Source organism: Haliotis rufescens, unplaced genomic scaffold (assembly GCF_023055435.1).
Source record: "Haliotis rufescens isolate VD_foot unplaced genomic scaffold, xgHalRufe1.0.p SCAF_4, whole genome shotgun sequence".
Lineage (NCBI taxonomy): Eukaryota > Metazoa > Mollusca > Gastropoda > Lepetellida > Haliotidae > Haliotis > Haliotis rufescens.
In genome coordinates, this window is record NW_025964112.1 from 54,161,903 (window position 1) to 54,180,697 (window position 18,795).

The 18,795-nt window shown below is 38.8% G+C and overlaps 1 protein-coding gene across 10 annotated transcripts in view; it reads left to right on the forward strand.

Annotated features, from left to right (window-relative positions):
- LOC124115216 (salivary glue protein Sgs-3-like) overlaps window positions 1-18,795 on the forward strand; it is a 242,143-nt gene that overhangs the window by 48,404 nt on the left and 174,944 nt on the right. For 9 of the 10 annotated variants that reach the window (XM_048381860.1, XM_048381855.1, XM_048381866.1 and 6 more), the window contains one exon: window positions 11,799-12,156. In XM_048381860.1, coding sequence (XP_048237817.1) covers window positions 11,808-12,156 — 349 coding nt within the window. In that variant the 5' untranslated portion in view covers window positions 11,799-11,807. Of the gene's footprint in view, window positions 1-5,111; window positions 5,137-11,798; window positions 12,157-18,795 lie in introns of those variants that run through there. The other variant, XM_048381859.1, reaches the window with a different exon arrangement.

An 18,795-nucleotide genomic window follows, 5' to 3' on the forward strand; every position in this document is an offset into this window, starting at 1 on the left:
TGTTAAACGGCGAACTTTCATACGGCTGGAGAAATTGTTTGACACGTCATTCATAGGATAAGTGTGTATCCGGCAAGGATGCAGCTTCTTCCGGAAATAATGTCCAGACCACCACGATCACCAGTTGAACACAGAATCTAGACTTGACGAGTCTCTTTGAGCAGTAAAATTATAAGCGAAGCACAACGAGTGGAGATAAGTGCTTTAGCGGTACGCCAGGTGTGGGGCGGGTGTTCTCCCTTAGCGAACGACAAAAAGCACATGTTTGTAAACTATGAGGCCAGCACGGGAAAAAACAGCAATATTCCTATGGACACTAAACACACACCTTAATGCTGATAACTCCGGCTGAAGTATGTATCAGAAGCACAGAATACACAGTTATTAATCACTGTCATTATCTTGCGTTCTCTTACGAACAATAAAGATAAAATACGACAAAAAGACAAATTTTAGCTGGGAAACATTTTGCTATTCAAAGTACATATTCTAAGTAATCTTAACTGACTAATACCATGACAAGTACAAAATAACAAGCGTCCCAGGAGTAGTCTGTGCTGTCTAAGTTGTTGTTGGGGTGGTTGGGGTGTATTGCCACGGCGGATATGTTACACTACAGTAAGCCTGGTGAAATTTGTGTGTTTAGTTATGTCAAAAATTAGAAAATAAAGGAAAAATCGGCCAGGGAGCTTTAAAACATATTTTCAACAGGTTTTAATTAATATAGTATTTTAAATAGTTTATTGATATTCATATCAAGAGTAAATGATATTTTTTAACATTTTACTTATTTCTGATATAAATAAACCCACTGCTATTCAGCTGTTATTTTTACACTTTCAAATTTTGATTTGTTGGAGTCGGCGGATTCGTAAACCGAGTTGTTGTTGTTTCAAATGTCTGGCCTATTAACACTCTGGATGATTGACAAATAAGTTACTAAACATACAATGTACCGCGTGAACACGCAGTTGAATAAGCCAACACTAGTAAGTATTTTGAGTCACTCCCAGAGAGACTCAACTAAAGAGAAGATATCACGCCCATGTTGTAACACCTGACTGATTATATTCCCAATATCATACTTATATGCTATTTAAATCACGCAGCTTAAATTGTTTATTTTTGTTGTGTCATGTATGAATGAAACCTGAATTTGAAAATAAAATGTTTTCTTGTCAATCAAAGGCACCAAGAGAGAAACCTCTTCAAATAGTGGTTAGTTAATGATATGTGCTTTACATGATCGGTTGTAAATCGATAGTATTAAAAATATCCGGCTGTTTCAGAATAGACCAAGAGAAACTCGTGAGCAACCCTGTGTCCGAGGAATCAGGTTGCATGAAATTGTTGACAATTGTGAATTAGATATAAACAGAGGATCAAATGCATCTATATCTCTCAGTTGATTTTGTCACGTGTTTGCTTTTCAATTGAAAATATCTTAAGTTTGTAGTATTATATAAACAAATGAACTGAACTTGCCCTTTGTCGGTACTCAGATGCTTCTTCATTGTTATATTCATTAAAATAAAATTTGATTTAAAAGTCTAAAAACTTTAAAACAAGGAAATTCGCACAATACAATATCTTAAGTATCTTTTCTTTTAGAATGAATTAATTTGCTTTTTTGGCACAAATTTACAACATTTCAAACATGGTAGAGGTCATGCAGATCTAAAACCATGTCTTACCCCATACTTTAGTGAACCAGTATAGTTTTAAATAAAAATACTCAACGACAAATTACTTTTTACAAATTGTTGCAGGAATGAGTGATGTTTAAATAGACATGATCACATTTAACAACAGTTCTTTCAATTTTCGGTTTGATAAAACCAAATCGGTATGCTTTCTGTTGCCCCTCAGCTTATGATACAACATGTCAGATATACGTGTAGCCTCCTTCAAGTGGAGCGTATACATGTCCTGCCCAAATTTTACAGCCCCAAGTACAACATGGCAGAATATGTTTATGTAAAAAGACGCTATTCATGAGGTTATGTGTACACCAACCATCATGTAAATGTTATATAATTTTATATCTGTATTAACCTTCAAATCCACTGAAATATTAACGATATTAAAATATTTACGTACTGTATGCTACCTGTGTTGTTCACTTGACGGCACACATGAAACACATGATAAGTAATCTTAATCTTGACTAATACCATGACAAGTACAAAATAACAAGCGTCCCAGGAGTAGTCTGTGCTGTCTAAGTTGTTGTTGGAGTGGTTGGGGTGTATTGCCACGGCGGATATGTTACACAACAATAAGCCTGATGAAATTTGTCTGTTTAAGTTAGGTCTAAAAATAAGAAAATAAAGGAAAAATCGGCCAGGGTGTTTTAAGAAAAATCTTCAACAGGTTTTAATTAATATAGTATTTTAAATAGTTTATTTATATTCATATCAAGAGTAAATGATATTTTTTTTAACATTTTACTTATTTCTGATATAAATAAACCCACTGCTATTCAGCTGTTATTTTTACACTTTCAAATTTTGATTTGTTGGAGTCGGCGGATTCGTAAACCGAGTTGTTATATATATATATTTATCTGACGCTGTCAATAACAGCAAACAACAACATTAACACTTCTTCTGTATCCGGAAAGAGTTGAACCCCATGGGTTTAATGTGCCATAACATCTGTAGCTAATTCATTTATAAATAATGAGAAGAACATAGGGCTCAGCAAACACCCTTATCTAAAACCAAATGGACAATCAAAATGATCTGTGAAATCTGTTTTAATCTAACACATACTTGATTGTCTGGTTTGTTTACAGGCCGCCGTCGCATGGCAGGTGTTCTGCTGTGCGGCGTGATGCAATTAAAACTTACATTTTTAATGCAAATTGTGTAAATGGCGGGTGCTACCTGTGGAGCAGGACATGCTTAACTCAACTCAACTCAAAATTATTCTACAAAAACACCCACGGTGGAACAAGAGAAAAGTTATAAATTTCAGGAAAGTAATTAAATATAAAGCAAAATGGCAGGATAAGCAATATAACATGAAGATATACAAATAAAATACATGTCAATGAATGATCATTCACTCATGGTAATGCACCCACATGATTATTTACAATGTATAACAATAAATCATAAGAAAAGTCAATATAGTGTACATGGGAACACACTAGTTCGTATACTATAAAGGCATGCACGAGTATAAATAAATTAGGTATTTATTTCATATTTCTTTCCATGATTGAGGAAAAATTTGGGAGCTTCTTAAGATCTATTACTTTTTTGGAAGAAATGAGTTTTTTCAATTTAGTGATATTAGAATAATATGTCCATTTATCGGCCATGAGAGAGTTTTCATATTCATTAAATGCTTCACATCTAAATAGGCAATGAAATTCACCAGCTATAGCTATAGTTAACACGTCCGTAGTTGTCTGTTTATGCCAAGCCAGCGGCCAACTTCTATATGTAAATGATGGTTACATGTTCGGAATTTCAAAATAGGGTTGTAAATATGTTTAGGTAGTAGGAGTAGTTTTTTCAAATGACGGTATATGTTTTAGGTATTTATAGTAATTTCCTTTTGAACTCCGTTCAACGTCCGCCCTCCAAAAAAACTGACCTTTCTGAATATTTTCTACCAGAGTGATTACCAACTATCTGGATACACTCTGTTGGTCGGTTACTATATATAAAAAGCAGTTAACGAGAATAGTTTTAATATTCTTGATCCAAACATTATCATAATTGCTATTTATGTGCTGAAAATATGCAAAGTATCCAGTGCAATAGTTTAATTGAAGTACACGGTTTAGAAAGCTTATGACAGTAATTGATTACGTTTAGTATACAGAGGTGTTCTACCTAGTTCTCCGTATGCCATGAAGTTAGGGGTATAGTTTCTAAGGTCACACGCCAGCTTAAGAAATTTGATGTGAATCTTTTCAATAACATCAATGTGTCCATATCACCATGTTTCGAACAGGTAAACGTCAGACATCAAAAGCTTTGAGTAGACAATCAAATGGCAAATTCAAGGAGGCAGGACATAGCCTTAGATGCGCTTTCTGTCAAACTTTATATTGCCGTCTTAAAACTTCTATTTCTGCTGAAGAAAAAGCCCAGATATGTATCGTTCACAATTTCTAGCTCAGAGTTTCCAAAGTGGAAGTATATTTTTTACTATTCCCTGATTAACCGCTTCCAAAGATAAGTATTTTTGTTTTGTGCATGTTCGCATTTAATTTCCATATATCACAATAAATTCGAAATTAGTTTGAAGTATCCTGAAATGTAGGTGTAGATTTAGCAAACAGTACAGTATCATTAACAAGGGCTGTTACATTGTGCTTTGGTGAAATCATGTTGGCTATATGTCAGCATGCGATGTATTTCATCCGTGGGTGACAGGACATGATATATTTTCTACTGGTACGGCATCCTTTACATTATCTTTGAACTGTAAGACTGCAAGCATATGCTTACTCTCAGTTTTGTTGCCTACTGTTATTTTTGGTATGAGCTTAAATACAACATAGGACATGAAATAATCGATGGCTCTACATCCTTGTTCAGAGATGTAGTTAAAAGAACCACCACTGTCTCCGACAACACGACCATTGAGTTTATGCAATCTAAATATATAAAAAAATTCAAAAGTAAATTTCCATATGCTACTATCAGTGGGGGATCTTCTTAATATGTATTCACAGTACGCTTGGTTAACCTCAGGCAAACTACATTCAGAATATCCATAACAACACCCGTACAATAAGACATGGTTGACTTCTTAACACAAACGCATATGCCCCAGTCAACCACACTTGGTAAGTTTGATTGTATTGCTAGAGAGGAGTATAATGCCACGTAGTTCAAGGCTAGCTATACATTTGTCTATATACACCACGTACGTTTCTTATAACATGTAATATCATGTGACCTAATACTGTCTAGAAAATCAATACCGCCTAGTTCACTTCGCAGACCACCTGTGTTCCATGTGTATATTCATGACAGAAGACAATTTGATTACAGTGCATTATCTATTTGGGAACGAATTATTTATGACTTGGTCCGGTCATATTCCTATTTGGATGCATTGCTCGTCTGACTTTGTTTAGGAGTCGATGAAGCCTGGAGTTTCAATAGAGCGGTATAGTCTTTTCTTCCAGTAGTCTGTACTGTGACCGTTTTATTAAGTTCTCGTGAGTACGGTCATTTGGTTCAGTTGTGTTCTTGCACTGATCTTTGTGTTGGATAACTGGACGACTATTCTTGAAAGAAGCTGTCAGTCCCCTCTGTTTGTTCTGCAACGTTTGTCTCGCTGACGTTTAGTTTGGTAATTTGAGACATCGACGGAATCCAACTGAAGACAAGGTCTCATCTTCAGTACTTCAACTGTGTCCTCACTCAATACTAATTTGGCAATAATTGGGCGTGGGCCATCAGTGTCTCGTTTCCTGCCTACATAATACCCCCGTACAATGTATATGCGAGTCCAAGCTCTATCTTTAATGTGTTTGTTAAGGATACAACAACATCTTTGCATGAATCAGAATTCTCTTGATTACTTTCCGTAATAATAACATGATCGCTGCGGCTGAACGACTCTAGTCTGTGCATGATTTTATTTTTTCTAGTTCGCGTTCAAGGAGTTCGGATTAAGTGAAAGTTAATAGATAATATCCTGCAGGTGCTGCACACTTTTCCATGTCACTCTGCACCTTTTAACTACTGTTTCTAAATGATCACATTTGTTTGTCGCCTCAGTCAACTTGGCTTTTGTTGAGTCTATTTCAGTCTGCAATGAAGTTCTAAAGTCCTTTAGCTCATTCAAGATTGCCGATTAACCAGCATTAAGGTCTACCGTTGAGATTGGACTTGGATTAGAGTCCACGTCGTTTGATAACAATAGTCTATCCCGGATTAAGTAGCTGCCACTGTTTCCTACATGAAAGGACTGTGCACGCTGCAGTGGTCAAAGGAACGTGTCTTGTGACGTCACACTGATCAGCCAAATGTAAAGGTTACCTCCTTTATTTAGTCAGACAAACTAATTGTCAGAAACAGAAACAGTTTATTCTCTCCGGGTGTGGTATGAAAGAGCGCAAAAGAATAAGCATGTACACATAAAGTATTAGTATGTGAAAAGATGACAGCATGTCATGCATGGATATATTATATCTTGTCTGTTTTGTGTTTTCTTACTGCTTTAGATATTTCATCCATAAATCCCGATAGGTTCTTTGGATCTCACGCATTTTGACAGAACAATAACCTCTTAAATGTATACAAATTAGACCATTTATTCTCGTAAGATATATCAACAGATAATGAAACTCGAGTGCAACTGAAGGAGAGTTGCACAGTTCACATACACGATCCTCTTCTTTACATTATCCCAACGGCCAGTTTCAATCTGTAAATTATGGTTACATGTTCTGACTTCCTAGATTGGGATAAACATATTTTGTTGTAATTTAAATGTTTCTTTCACATTTTGTCTGCTCTGTCAGATACTAATAAATGTAACCTTTACTGCTCACTGCCATGTTGTGTCTCCATTCTTGTACGAAAGTGATCCTGTAGTATCTTGCCTACCTTAGCAGCCAGCCATGTGGTATTACAGGTAATAGGGTTGCAGAATATATGTTAGTCACAGTTATTATGGCCTTAACCCCTACCTGCCAGGTATTACTTATGAATGTTTGTATATTTAATAAAGCTGAACATTGAGTTAAAGACTGTCGGAAGATTGTATGGGCTGAAAAGAAGAGATATTTTGTTTTATATTGAAAGGGGTAGACTGATATTGTTGAGCGTGAGAGTTGCTATAGAAGAGACATTGGTTAAAACAGGATCTAGGTCCTCTGGTGAGTTACAGTGATTATATGTGCCATTTAGATGTCTGTTTTCTTTGAAAAGGGTATAATTCAGTTTTGTATAGCCACTGATAATTCGTGAAATTGTTTTGTCTGAATAGTAACTGATTTATTAAGTGATTTCAGTACTGATGTTATATGAACGAGAATATTAATTAAATCGGGTCGGATGCTGGAATGCTTGTTTTGAATTTTTGTTATGGAGCGAAAAGAGTGTGAAATTATAAAAAAATTGAATTGGTTTATATTTGTGTGCTGTTGAGATGGCTAGTAACCAGTGTTGTAATAGAGTGATTATATTTTTCATTATGGTTGTTTGTGGTTATTTAGATGGGTTGGTCTACATGGATACCTATGACGGTGGTTGTTTTTTGTTTGTGATCCATCGCTATAAATATGGGTATGTGTTGGCCAGTTTGTTTTTATGTAACTGAGTACTGTTGTTGTTTTCTTCTGTTTTGGTTACGTTAGGTGGAGCTTGTAGTGTATTGTGAAGCGAGGTGTCTGTTTCAGGAGGAGTTTTGTCATGAATGCATTCATTTGCCTAGGGGGCATGTTGTATGTTATTCAGGTTGTGTGTTTGGAGAAGTTTATGGAGATGTGTTAAGTATGGGGCTTACTTGGGGTTGGTTTTGAATATTTGAGTGTAGATTTTCTTGTTTTGTATTTTGTTGTGATTTGTTTGCAGATAGGGTTATGTAGTACACCAGCCCCGTAATTTAAGCGGATTTGTTGCCTTCTGTGAGTGATTGAAGTTAAAAAGGGTCGGCGACAGGGTGCTACCTTGACGGCTGCCATTTTCTAATGCATCAGATAGGGTATTATGAGATTTGACTGTTATGTTTCTGTCAGAAAGGAGGGATGAATTTAAAATGGCTTTTTTCCAGTTTTTGAATGAGGCTATTGTGCCAAGTCTATAAATATGGCCAGACTGTATTGTGTTTTGTGCTTGTGCTTTCTGGTGTCTTGTTCTATATGTAAAATTAAATATGTCTATTTCATTAAAGTTTGTCTATTGGATGTGAAACCAATCAGGACTGATTGGTATTTATTATATATAGATTCCATAATTTTACAAATGTGGGAGGGAAGCGAGATGTTGGCGTCAGGAGTCCGGCTCATTGTGGGGTTTCCCCGGTTTAAGGACTGGTACCACCTTAGCTTGTTTCCATTGTTGGGGTAGTTTGCCGGTTTTCCGTATTTGGTTACAAAATTTGTAATAATAGTGTCAGAATTTTCATTGGATTTGTTTGGAATAGTGTAACTAATGGTACGAGTATGTAGGCCTGTGGCTGTGGCTATGTTATTTTTTTGTTTTTAAGAGTTGTTCATAATTCTTGTATGGTTACGGTTTTGTTGATTGGTAGGTGCGTGCGGTCTAGTCTTTAGTTCCAGATAGTATTTTTAATATTTATGTTTTAATTTGTTTTGTTTGTTTGTTTTTGTGGTTATATATGTATAATTGTTGTGCTGGGTATGTGGAGCTGCTTGGGTTAAGAATTTTTGTTCCACAGCGTTCTAGAAATTTGTTTGCCATTTTTTAAGGTCTTATAAAAGATTTGCCAGTGACTATTCATTGCTACCATGATAATTTGTTTGGTATTATTTCTGAGTTAATTAACTAAAGGCAATTTAGAACGGTCTCTTAGATTTTATTATTTCGTTGCTGGTACTGGGTTGTATAAGTGGTTTATTTCAGAGACGGGGATACATTAAGTGGCAATTTCATGCTTCATTTTATTTGTGAAGTTTTAATTGAAGGTGTCTATGTTGTTATATTGTATTTTTGTTGTGTCTGTTTGGTTGCAGAGTTTTATGAACAGCTGCCAGTTTGATTTGTTTTACAATTAAAATTTGTTAGCAGGGTATCTTGGTCTAAAAACTTGTCGTTAGCTTGTGAAGATTTATTTAGTAAATTTAAGGATATTTTGCTAGGGCCGTCACCACTTGCCCAGGTGCCATTATGAACTTCCCAGCTTGTCGTTTTGGAAAGTTTGACTGTAGTTATTGAACTGTCCACTGCAGTTGGATGTTTGTGATAGCTAGTTGGGTAAATTGTTTGTATAATTGTTGTGCCCAAGAGTGGGTGTTGCGCGTGGAAATCCCCGAGGAAATGTGTATTTGGTTTTACGTAGTTGTTAAGAATGTTAAGGTCACCCTTAAAGGGTTTGGTTTGGGTATGATAAATATATATTATAGTTAGTTTTGTTTTATGTATAGTGGTATTTAGTTTGCTTCGAGAGAATTGCATTGGTCATGGGGCTAAGTTTGAATTTGCGTTTAAATGATGGGTTTGGGGTTTACTTTAGACTGTGAATGGCTGTTAGGCAGCTGTAGAAGCATTTTTGTTACACTTTGGACTTGTGAGCAAGACTTTGGAAGTTTTTAGCAGTGGGCTACCTGATGAGAAGGTAAGCTGCTGTCAACTCTATGAGTTTGTTTGTGTTATTGTTGAATACCTTTGATGTGCACACACGGTATTTCATCCAATGTGTAGTAATAAGTGTCACAAAACTGCATAGTTCATTATCAAGCGTTAATGTTTAAAATGTGTTGTTACCATAGAAACTAGCTTCCTCGAGCATATTCGAGAAAAGCTAATTGCATTAATTGGAGCAGGGTGCCAATCAGATCACCCAGGACAATATCAATATAATGGCGTTCAAGTAAAGGAATGTTTTTGCATGTACTGATGTGCTGTCTATTCTCCCTCAACCAGCTGGTGTAAACTACATTAACTAATTGCTTCTTTTCATATTTTATTCCTCAATGTGACCGCCTCCGTGATCTAATGGTAGAGTCCGGGGTTCGATACCAAGCCGCGTCATACCAAAAGACGTTAAAAGATGGTACTTGTTGTTACCCTGTCTGGCGCTCGGCATTAAGGGGCTAAAACAAGGACTGGTCGGCTCGGAGTCAGTATACTGTGTCTGAGTGGGGTATTCATGTTAAACTGCGGCATGGTATCTCAGTGTGCTAGCACTATAAATCGGCATCAGTCCGGACTAGTACAAGCAGCCACACACACACACACACACACACACACACACACACACACACACACACACACACACACACATACACGTGCATGCACGTCGCTATATAAGTGCAATAATCTTGGACGCGACGTTAAACCCCAATTCACCTAACCTCAGCTATTCCTCTGTATAACGGAATATTTAACGATCTTCGCTACACCTGTATATTTTCTGGCTACATCATAATGGGTTTGAACATCTGAATGCCTTTGGGCATAATTGGGGAATTTGATATGAATGTGCGCAGGAGAGATACCTAGCTAGCGATAACATTCACATCAGGTATTCGACCAGACGTGCTATGCATGCTCTATGTGCACAAGCCCTATGGCACGTTAACCTACATTGTTATGAAGCTATTGTCTAGATCAACTTCTAATATTCCAGGACATAGACGGAATAGTTGTTAAATGTTTCGGAGTTTGCTGTGTAGTGTTGCGTCCATTAGTCGTATGAGAGAACAAGATTATCGTTGGTTCGAATCCCAGATTAATCTTGGTAATGATTCGTGGTTTGTCAACACATTATCCGAGCTCATTGGGGTATATCTGTGATAAACGTCTACGTCAATTTGATATTTTCCCCCACATTACACACACACGCCATGAAAAACCGTTCAAAGCTGGGATAATACCCACCTCACGTTTCTGTTAATTGCAATGCATTGGTGCAGGGGCGGTCGGGTAGCCTGGTGGTTAAAGCGTTCGCTCGTCACGCCGAAGGCCCGGGTTTAATTTCCGACATGGGTACAATTTGTGAAGCCCATTTCTGGTGTCCCCCGCCGGGATATTGCTGGAATATTGCTAAAAGCGGCGTAAAACCATACTGACTCACTCACTCACATTGGTGCAATAATGCATCTCCAGTTATTATGTATACGTATCATTTCCCATTTTGTCTTTTGTGTGCTGGGGGCACGGGTGGCGTCTAAGGCGCCGCGATTCGCAGGGCAGAGTTGCGTCCCTTGGGCACGCCAGAAACCTGATTGTGGGTTCAAATCCCGGTTCGCCCCGATTATGTTTCTCGGTTTGTCAGCATCATTCCCATGCTCGGGGGTTTCACCGAAGTGGTAAACGTCTGAGGCCTGCATCACTTCGGGCGTTCCTCCCACATTAAGCTGACACGCCGTGATATAACTGGAGTTATGTTAATAGCGGCGTTAAACTCAACTCACACAATCACTCACTTTTGTGTGCTACTGGGGTGGATGAATGATTGTTACTGGATTACCGCCGTTGGAACTTGTTTGGATATATTATGAGGTGTCCGCTTAATTCAGCTTATTTAGTCTTCAAAACAACACTATGCTGAGCTACGAAACAGAATATTGTTTGTAGACTTGCGGAGTAATGAGTGACGATATCCTCACTACCATTCATGTATTTCTTTAAGATGTTATCACCACTCTTACGAAGCCCAGGCAAACCAAGAAATAATCTGTGCGACAGAAAATCGAACCCATAATCATAGGTCTCTGGATAACGAATTGCGCCACCTAAGACAACTGGGCAACCCGTACTCCGTAACTCACATTTAAGACCACCGAACAGTATTCGACCCGTGAAGATCCGGGGTAGAATAGGTCTTCAGCAATCCATGCTTGCCGTAAAAGGCGACTATGCTTGTTGGGTGGTCGGGTCTTCAGGCTCGCTGTCTTGGTGGATGCATGTCATCATATCCCAATTGTGTGGATGATGCTCATAATGTCAATCATGAGATTGTCTGGTCGAGACCCCTATTATTTACAGACCGCCGTCATATAGCTGTAATATTGCTGAGTGCAGCGTTAAACGAGAAACAAACATTAAATATTCATATAATTGATCTTTAATGCATGTTTCTAAGATGCCGTCAAAATATATTTATTGATGATATGTACGTATATTTATATCCAGCGAACCGATATGACGATGAAGATGATGATTAGTGCACTCTTGGTTACGTGTGCCATTACCCTGTCTTCCTCGCAAAATCTTACCAACGACGACATCACCAGCATCTGCAAGGCAGTCACGGAACAGGGCAATTGTTCGTCCTGTAACTGGTGTTCTGTGAGGAAAGACGGCTTTCCCTTGACAGTGAAAGACCTGTGCCGAGTACGTAACAGCCCGAGTGATTGCAGCCTGGCTCTTTCAGATTTCCCATGTTCGAACATCACGACCTTCTATAGCCAGTCTTGTTCTGCGCTCAACAGCTGGGCACATAAGATCGTGTGTCCCATTGCTAAGTTGGCTGCTTCCTGCTTTGTAACAAGTAAGTATTATTTATTTATTTTAAAAAAAACATATTATATATATTTGTTTTATTTAAGTACCTTATAAATGAAAATTTAAAAACTTGCGCATATACTCAGGTGAAAATGTGATTTCATACTTCGATAAATGTAAGAGTAAGATCCGGGTAAAATAGGTCTTAAGCAACCCATGCTTGACGTAAAAGGCAATGTTGTAGTTCTGGTTCGCCTGATGACGAGTGCATGCTGGATAATGCTGTGTATGTGGAATATTAGACCAATGTACGTACGCCTCAGTGTTTGCTCGTTTTGTTATATACGACACTGGAATGCATCTCATAAAACACTACGACAGTTACGATCCATTTATGGTCAGGAAATACCGAGAGAAAAATAAACACGCGGACTTCCATGTTGAATTTTACCGCGGTTTGGCATCCAGGACGTGTCGTATAGGTATGCAACCCGTGAAGATCCGGGGTACAATAGGTCTTCATGCTTGCCGTAAAAGACGACTATGCTTGTAAGAGGCGACTAACGGGATCGGGTGGTCAGGCACGCTGACTTGGTTGATGCATGTCATCGATCCAAATTGAGTGGATCGATGCGCATGATATTAATCACTGGATTGCCTGGTCCAGACTCGATTATTTACAGACCGCCTCCATATAGCTTGAATATTGCTGGGTGCGGCGATAAACAACAAACAAACAACATCTACATGTAATCTTTATGGTGTATTTTATACATACTGGTACGATATTCAGGTTTGTGCATTTTTATCGGTTTTGTAATACAGGATGACAGGAAGACCGGAAAGGCATAACATGTGAGTTTAAGGGAAGGATACATATTATCTTTTACTTTACGTTTATATACTATAGGTTCTAGTATCTGCTCAAATGCAGTTTCATTTGATTCCCGACCAGTGGATCCGTATGCATTCCAGTTATCATTCTCAGCTCCATGGGGAGTATAACCCAAACTGCCTAGGGGCGCTAGAAGGTTTTTACGTCCACCTCACATACCGGGTACCCATTTCCTGCTAAATGAACAGAGGCACCTTTGAACTAAGTCACTTGCCAAGGGTGAGACCACAAGTTTTGACACTTGGGTTTCGGATGTATGCACGTATTTGTGTTTCCACCATCTGGTCTTCTACCATTAGTATTAGTATCATATATCATTTTAACTGTAAATAATTACGAAATGTATTAGTTTCACAAATTTAAGCAATTCTAATTGGCAGTGGGAATATGAAAACCTGTGCATATAATCCGGTGAATACACAAAATTCGTACTTCGATAAATGTAAGTTTGGACGGAAGAAGGAACTGCGTTCCAGTTGACAAGTCACTTGATAAACTCTATATAAGGTCGGTGTCAGGGATTTCCTGTTGTTAAACTTGGACGAAAAGGTTCACAAATACAGACATGAAATAATTATATATTGCAAAATACCAGTGTTGTTATTTTAGATTTGCATGGAATTTTCGGGTCGTGATAAAGAGCATTCCCTTCTATTGCCTTCTATTGCCCTTGACGCTTGTCGTGTATTCTTGCGAATGTCTCGATGTGGACGTATATCAAAACCATTTCTTCTGCAACGAACTTGACAGTTAGTTAATAAAAGCGACATAAACAGACTCCAATTATATACGGAAGATACCAGGTGTTCGCGAAAAGGTGAGTGTATCCTGCCCCACCTGTATTACCAAGCAACCCACGTTTGCTATAAAAGGCATCTATGCTTGTCGGCAGAAGCGACTAACGGGATCGGGTGGTCAGGCTCGCTGACTTGGTTTGTGCATGTCATCGTGTCCCGATCCCGATGCTCATGATGTCGATCACTGGATTGACTGGTGCAGACTTGATTATTTACAGACCGCCGTCATATAGCTGGAATATTGCTGAGTGCGGCGTTAAACAACAAACAAACAAACCAAACAGAAACACATGCAAAGGCAAGTCAGTAGTTCACCTGAAACAAAACATTGGGACACATGGTGAAAAGTCAAAACAGGGAATTGCATCAGTCATAACTTTTGGCACTGATGCATCAAGTATGGAAACGTCCTCCACATGACCAGCATGATACAATTTTTGAAAACTTTGCAGAGGCCTTCAATGTTGTAACTTGATAAAACAACTTGAGATAAGATATGGCATAAATTAGTTACACACACACACACACACACACACACACACACACACACACACACACACACAGCTGGAGCCCTTGTTACGATCACGCGGTGTCGCCTAGTACCACGTCACAATCAAATGACATCACTAACATCTCTGCCCCTGCGTTGGTTAGCTTTACCTTTTTAACTCCACACACGGGTTATAATGTTTACAAACTGAAATTGTAGGCAGATTTACTTTGTGTGATACATAGAATCACTGGTGCTTTCCAATCTCAAATGTATAAGACTGGTTGACAAATGTAAACTTATAGATACAGATATTCTGTATATCCCGACGTTACCTACTGACTAGAACAATGTTTGTTTCTCCACGTGGTCGCATGTGGTAAATCGTGTCGTACGATGCAGTGAGCAAGTAATTGAAAGTGTAGACACACAACTACTGACAAAGAACATTGCCCAAACATGTCATAACATAATAATATTTCGGTGTCTCTATGTCGTGATATGAGTATGTCAAGCAAACACAACTGTGTCTGGTTGGAAAATTAATACAGGATACGTATTTAATGGCACATGGAAATATACAGTATGCTGTATGTGTGAAGCCCACTTCTGGTGTCCCCCGCCTGATTTTGCTGGAATATTGCTAAAAGAGGCGTAAAACCATACTCACTCACTCAGTTGTCCAGATTAGTCTGAGAGTTTAATTTTATTAAGAATATGTGATATCAATTGAATATCATATACCATATATGAGTAATTTAGGATAAGGCGAAGACTATAAATGTTTTAAGTATGTGGTTATTGAATTGTATTGATATTATGACAGGCATTGCAAAATGAATTTTACCAAAGAAAATAATCAATTACTTATTCATGTCAAAAGACATCGTCAAAATTATTTAGATGGCAAACCAGAACGAAAAACGCGGATAAATAATCTGCATCAACACAAATGCACAATCCATTTTATGTCGCCAAATGAGTGAGTGAGTGAGTATGGTTTTACGCCGCTTTTAGCAATATTCCAGCAATATCACGGCGGGGGACACCAGAAAGTCGCCAAATGAACGCTCATGACGCTCCATGCGTCCCAAACAAATTTCACGTTTTTGCCCAGCAAGTTAGTGAGAGGGGCTGCCACATGTGAGACATTTCGACAAAATTTATGGTAGTAACCAGCCATACCCAGAAATCTCATAAGTTCCTGTTTGTTTTTTGTGGAACTTGGAATTTTGAAATAGCTTCTACCTTTGATTGTACGGGCTGTAGCTGACCTTTGCTTATGGACATTCACTTGTCACTAAACTTGTAGTCACCTTGTCTGCAGTGAGTCTCTCGAAGAAGGCACGGATCCTCTTCAGGTGTTCGTCCCACCCCATGGAATTGTTCATACTATCGTCAGCATAGGCTTTGACACCCACAAGATTGGCTGTCTTTGTCCAGCATTTATTGAATTTCCTTCTACAGAGTTTAAAGCTTGATTGGATTCATCCGGTAGGGGTGTTGTTTCACAGGCACATCGTCACCTACATCTACATCATGACATACTACATCCGTACGGCCAGATACATCCGTGGACAAGTGAGGAATCTCTTGAATTAACTCTGACACTTGAGCCTTTAGCTCAAATGATTAATGACTAAACTTAGTATCCAAGTTAGCTAAAACGTCAGAATTGTTTTGCTTAGGGCTACCATAATCAATGCCATCAAACTTGACAAAGTCACAATTCTTATCAGTATCACAACCTAATGCAATATCCACAGGAGAAACAGTGGCAACACACTGAGCAGGTACATTGTCATGTAATTCATGTTACTTTCTAATCATATTGACATGACAAAGCTGTGTCTGTTTACGACGGTCCGGTGTTTGTACAACATAGTCAGTATCACTGACCTTTCTGGCAATAACATAGGGACCGTTCTGCCTAGCACGTAATGGTTGACCAGGGATTTGCAAAAACACTAAGACGTTATTGCCAGGACTGAAGTTTCTCTTGAGACTTTTTGTCATAATGTACTTTCATTTTGTCCTGGGATTCCTTCAAGTTATCCTCAGCAACTTCAAGCTTTTGTAAGCCTAGCCCCAAATGATAAGACATGCTCCAACAAACTCATTTCAGACCTATCACTGAGCCAATGTTCCTTTAAGTCCACTAATAGTATGGCCAAAGACAAGGTGATAAAAACTAAAACCTCACAGCAAACAACAACAAATGAATGCCTCTATCCCAACCTTTCTCAGTCTCAAAACAGTAAGTCCTTATCATATTCTTAAGAGTCTTGTCTCTCTAAAGCTCCTTGAGATTCAGGGTGATATGCACGAGGCTTAACCTGAGTTATGCCTAACTGGTGCATAGCTTGTTGCAAAACACCTACCATGAAATTAGAGCCCTGATCTGACTGTATAATCTTAGCAAACCAACCATGGTGAAGAACTTTATCAAAGCCTTGATTATAACCTGAGCTGTAAGTTTCCCAGTGGAAATCTTGTGGAAGCATACATGATAGTAAACATGTACTGATTTGCTGACTTAGTTTTAGGCAAAGGACCAATACAATCAATGGTAACCCTGCTGGAAGGTTCTTCAAAGGCTGGAATGGGTTTAAAAGATGCTACTGGAATTTTCTGATTAGGTTTGCCAACCATTTGACACACATGGCATGTTTTGCAAATTCAGTCACATCATGCCGCAAATTAGGCCAAAATGGGACAGAATTTTGTCACAAGTTTTGTTTATCTGCCAAAGGAGTTTCTTGTGCCAAACTCAAAACATGCTTTCGATATGAATTTGGAAGGACAATTTGATGGACGACCTTCCGTTCATTATCAGCAGGTACATTTGGCAGCCTGCATGTCCTCATCAAAACGCTACCCTTAAAATAATAGCAAAGTGGAACCATGTCAGCTTTTCTGAAGAGAGTAAGTGCCCTGTTGGCAAGAGCTTTGAGTTATTGGCCCTCCCCCTTTAACTTAACTTACAGCTCCCTACCCAGAACTGGTTCCTCAACAGCCAAACTGTCAGAATGTTTGCACTCTCCCTCCAAGATTTAGACAGGTCAAGTGAATGATCCATAACAGTGCCAGCCAAATCATAACCGGAATCATTCTCAGAGAAACTTTGCTCAGACATATCACAACACACAAAGGGCTTATGCCTTGAATTTCTTTTTCAAGATTTTCAGTACTTTCGGAAGTGCTAGGTTCAAGACAAATAACAGGATCAGGCAAACATCTTCCCATCTTCAGCCATATCTTACAAACTCGTACGCAAAGTTATGTATACTTATAATTTCCACACAATTATGTATTTGTAAATGCCTAAATGTACGACCAAGTAACGTTAATGGTTGTTTTCTTTCAGCGGAGGCTTCTACGACCACGGTAACTACGACCACGGCAACTACAACGACCACGGCAACTACAACGACCACGGCAACTACAACCACGGTGCTTACAACGACTACAACAACCATGCCTTCAATTCCGGGACCAGACGTCGCCCGCAAAACGTTCCGTATGCGACTATTTTCAAATCTTTTTTTGCGCTACCTACTCTGTACATTTAGAGCTCGTGTTTGATCGTAGATATTCTCTGAAACGTGGACGTGCTCGTGTTTGCCCGGTCATCGATACATCACATTATATGTGAGGTGAGGTGAAATGGGGTCGCGTCCAAAATTATTGCACTTTTATAGCGACGTGCACGCACGTGAGTGTGTATGGTTGATTGTGCTTACCCACTGAGATACTATGCCGCAGTTTAACATGAATACCCCACTCTGCTTCAGTATACTGACTCCGAGCCGACCAGTCCTTGTTTTAGCCCCTTAATGCCGAACGCCAGGCAGGGTACCAAGTACCCTAAACCATCTGTTTTGGTCCGGGATCGGGTGTTCAGGCTCGCTGACTTGGTTGATGCATGTCATCGTATCCCAATTGCGTGGATCGATGATCATGATGTCAATCACGAGATTGTCTTGTCCAGACTTGATTATTTACAGATCGCTGTCATATAGCTTGAATATTGCTGAGTGCGGCGTTAAACAACAAACAAACAAAATGATGTTACTGTCAGGAGATTGAAAGTTTAATTTAGTTAAAGCTGAGAGTTGTAAAATTGTTTGTACGGTCTTCATTCTCAGTGACCCCTTGCACACAACGGTGTGTCCGCAACGACATAGTGGCCTCAGAATGCGGTGCTTCAACGCTGTCCCAAGCGTGTATCAATCTCGAGGATTCCTCGTTAGATGGTCAATACACCTGCTGTACAGGTTAATACAGGTATGGAATACACTTCAAAGGTTTATTGTAAGATCCATTTAACAAATGTCGCTTCGTAAATCAGACTTGCTTCACTATTTTTGTGTTTCGACAAAGACGATAGACAATATGGCTCTGGATCAGTCTCATGTTCATACCATTCGCACTGCTGACATGTCCTGTCAAGCAACGTATTGGAAAGCAAATCAAGTTAAAGCGTACGGGACATTATTTTAA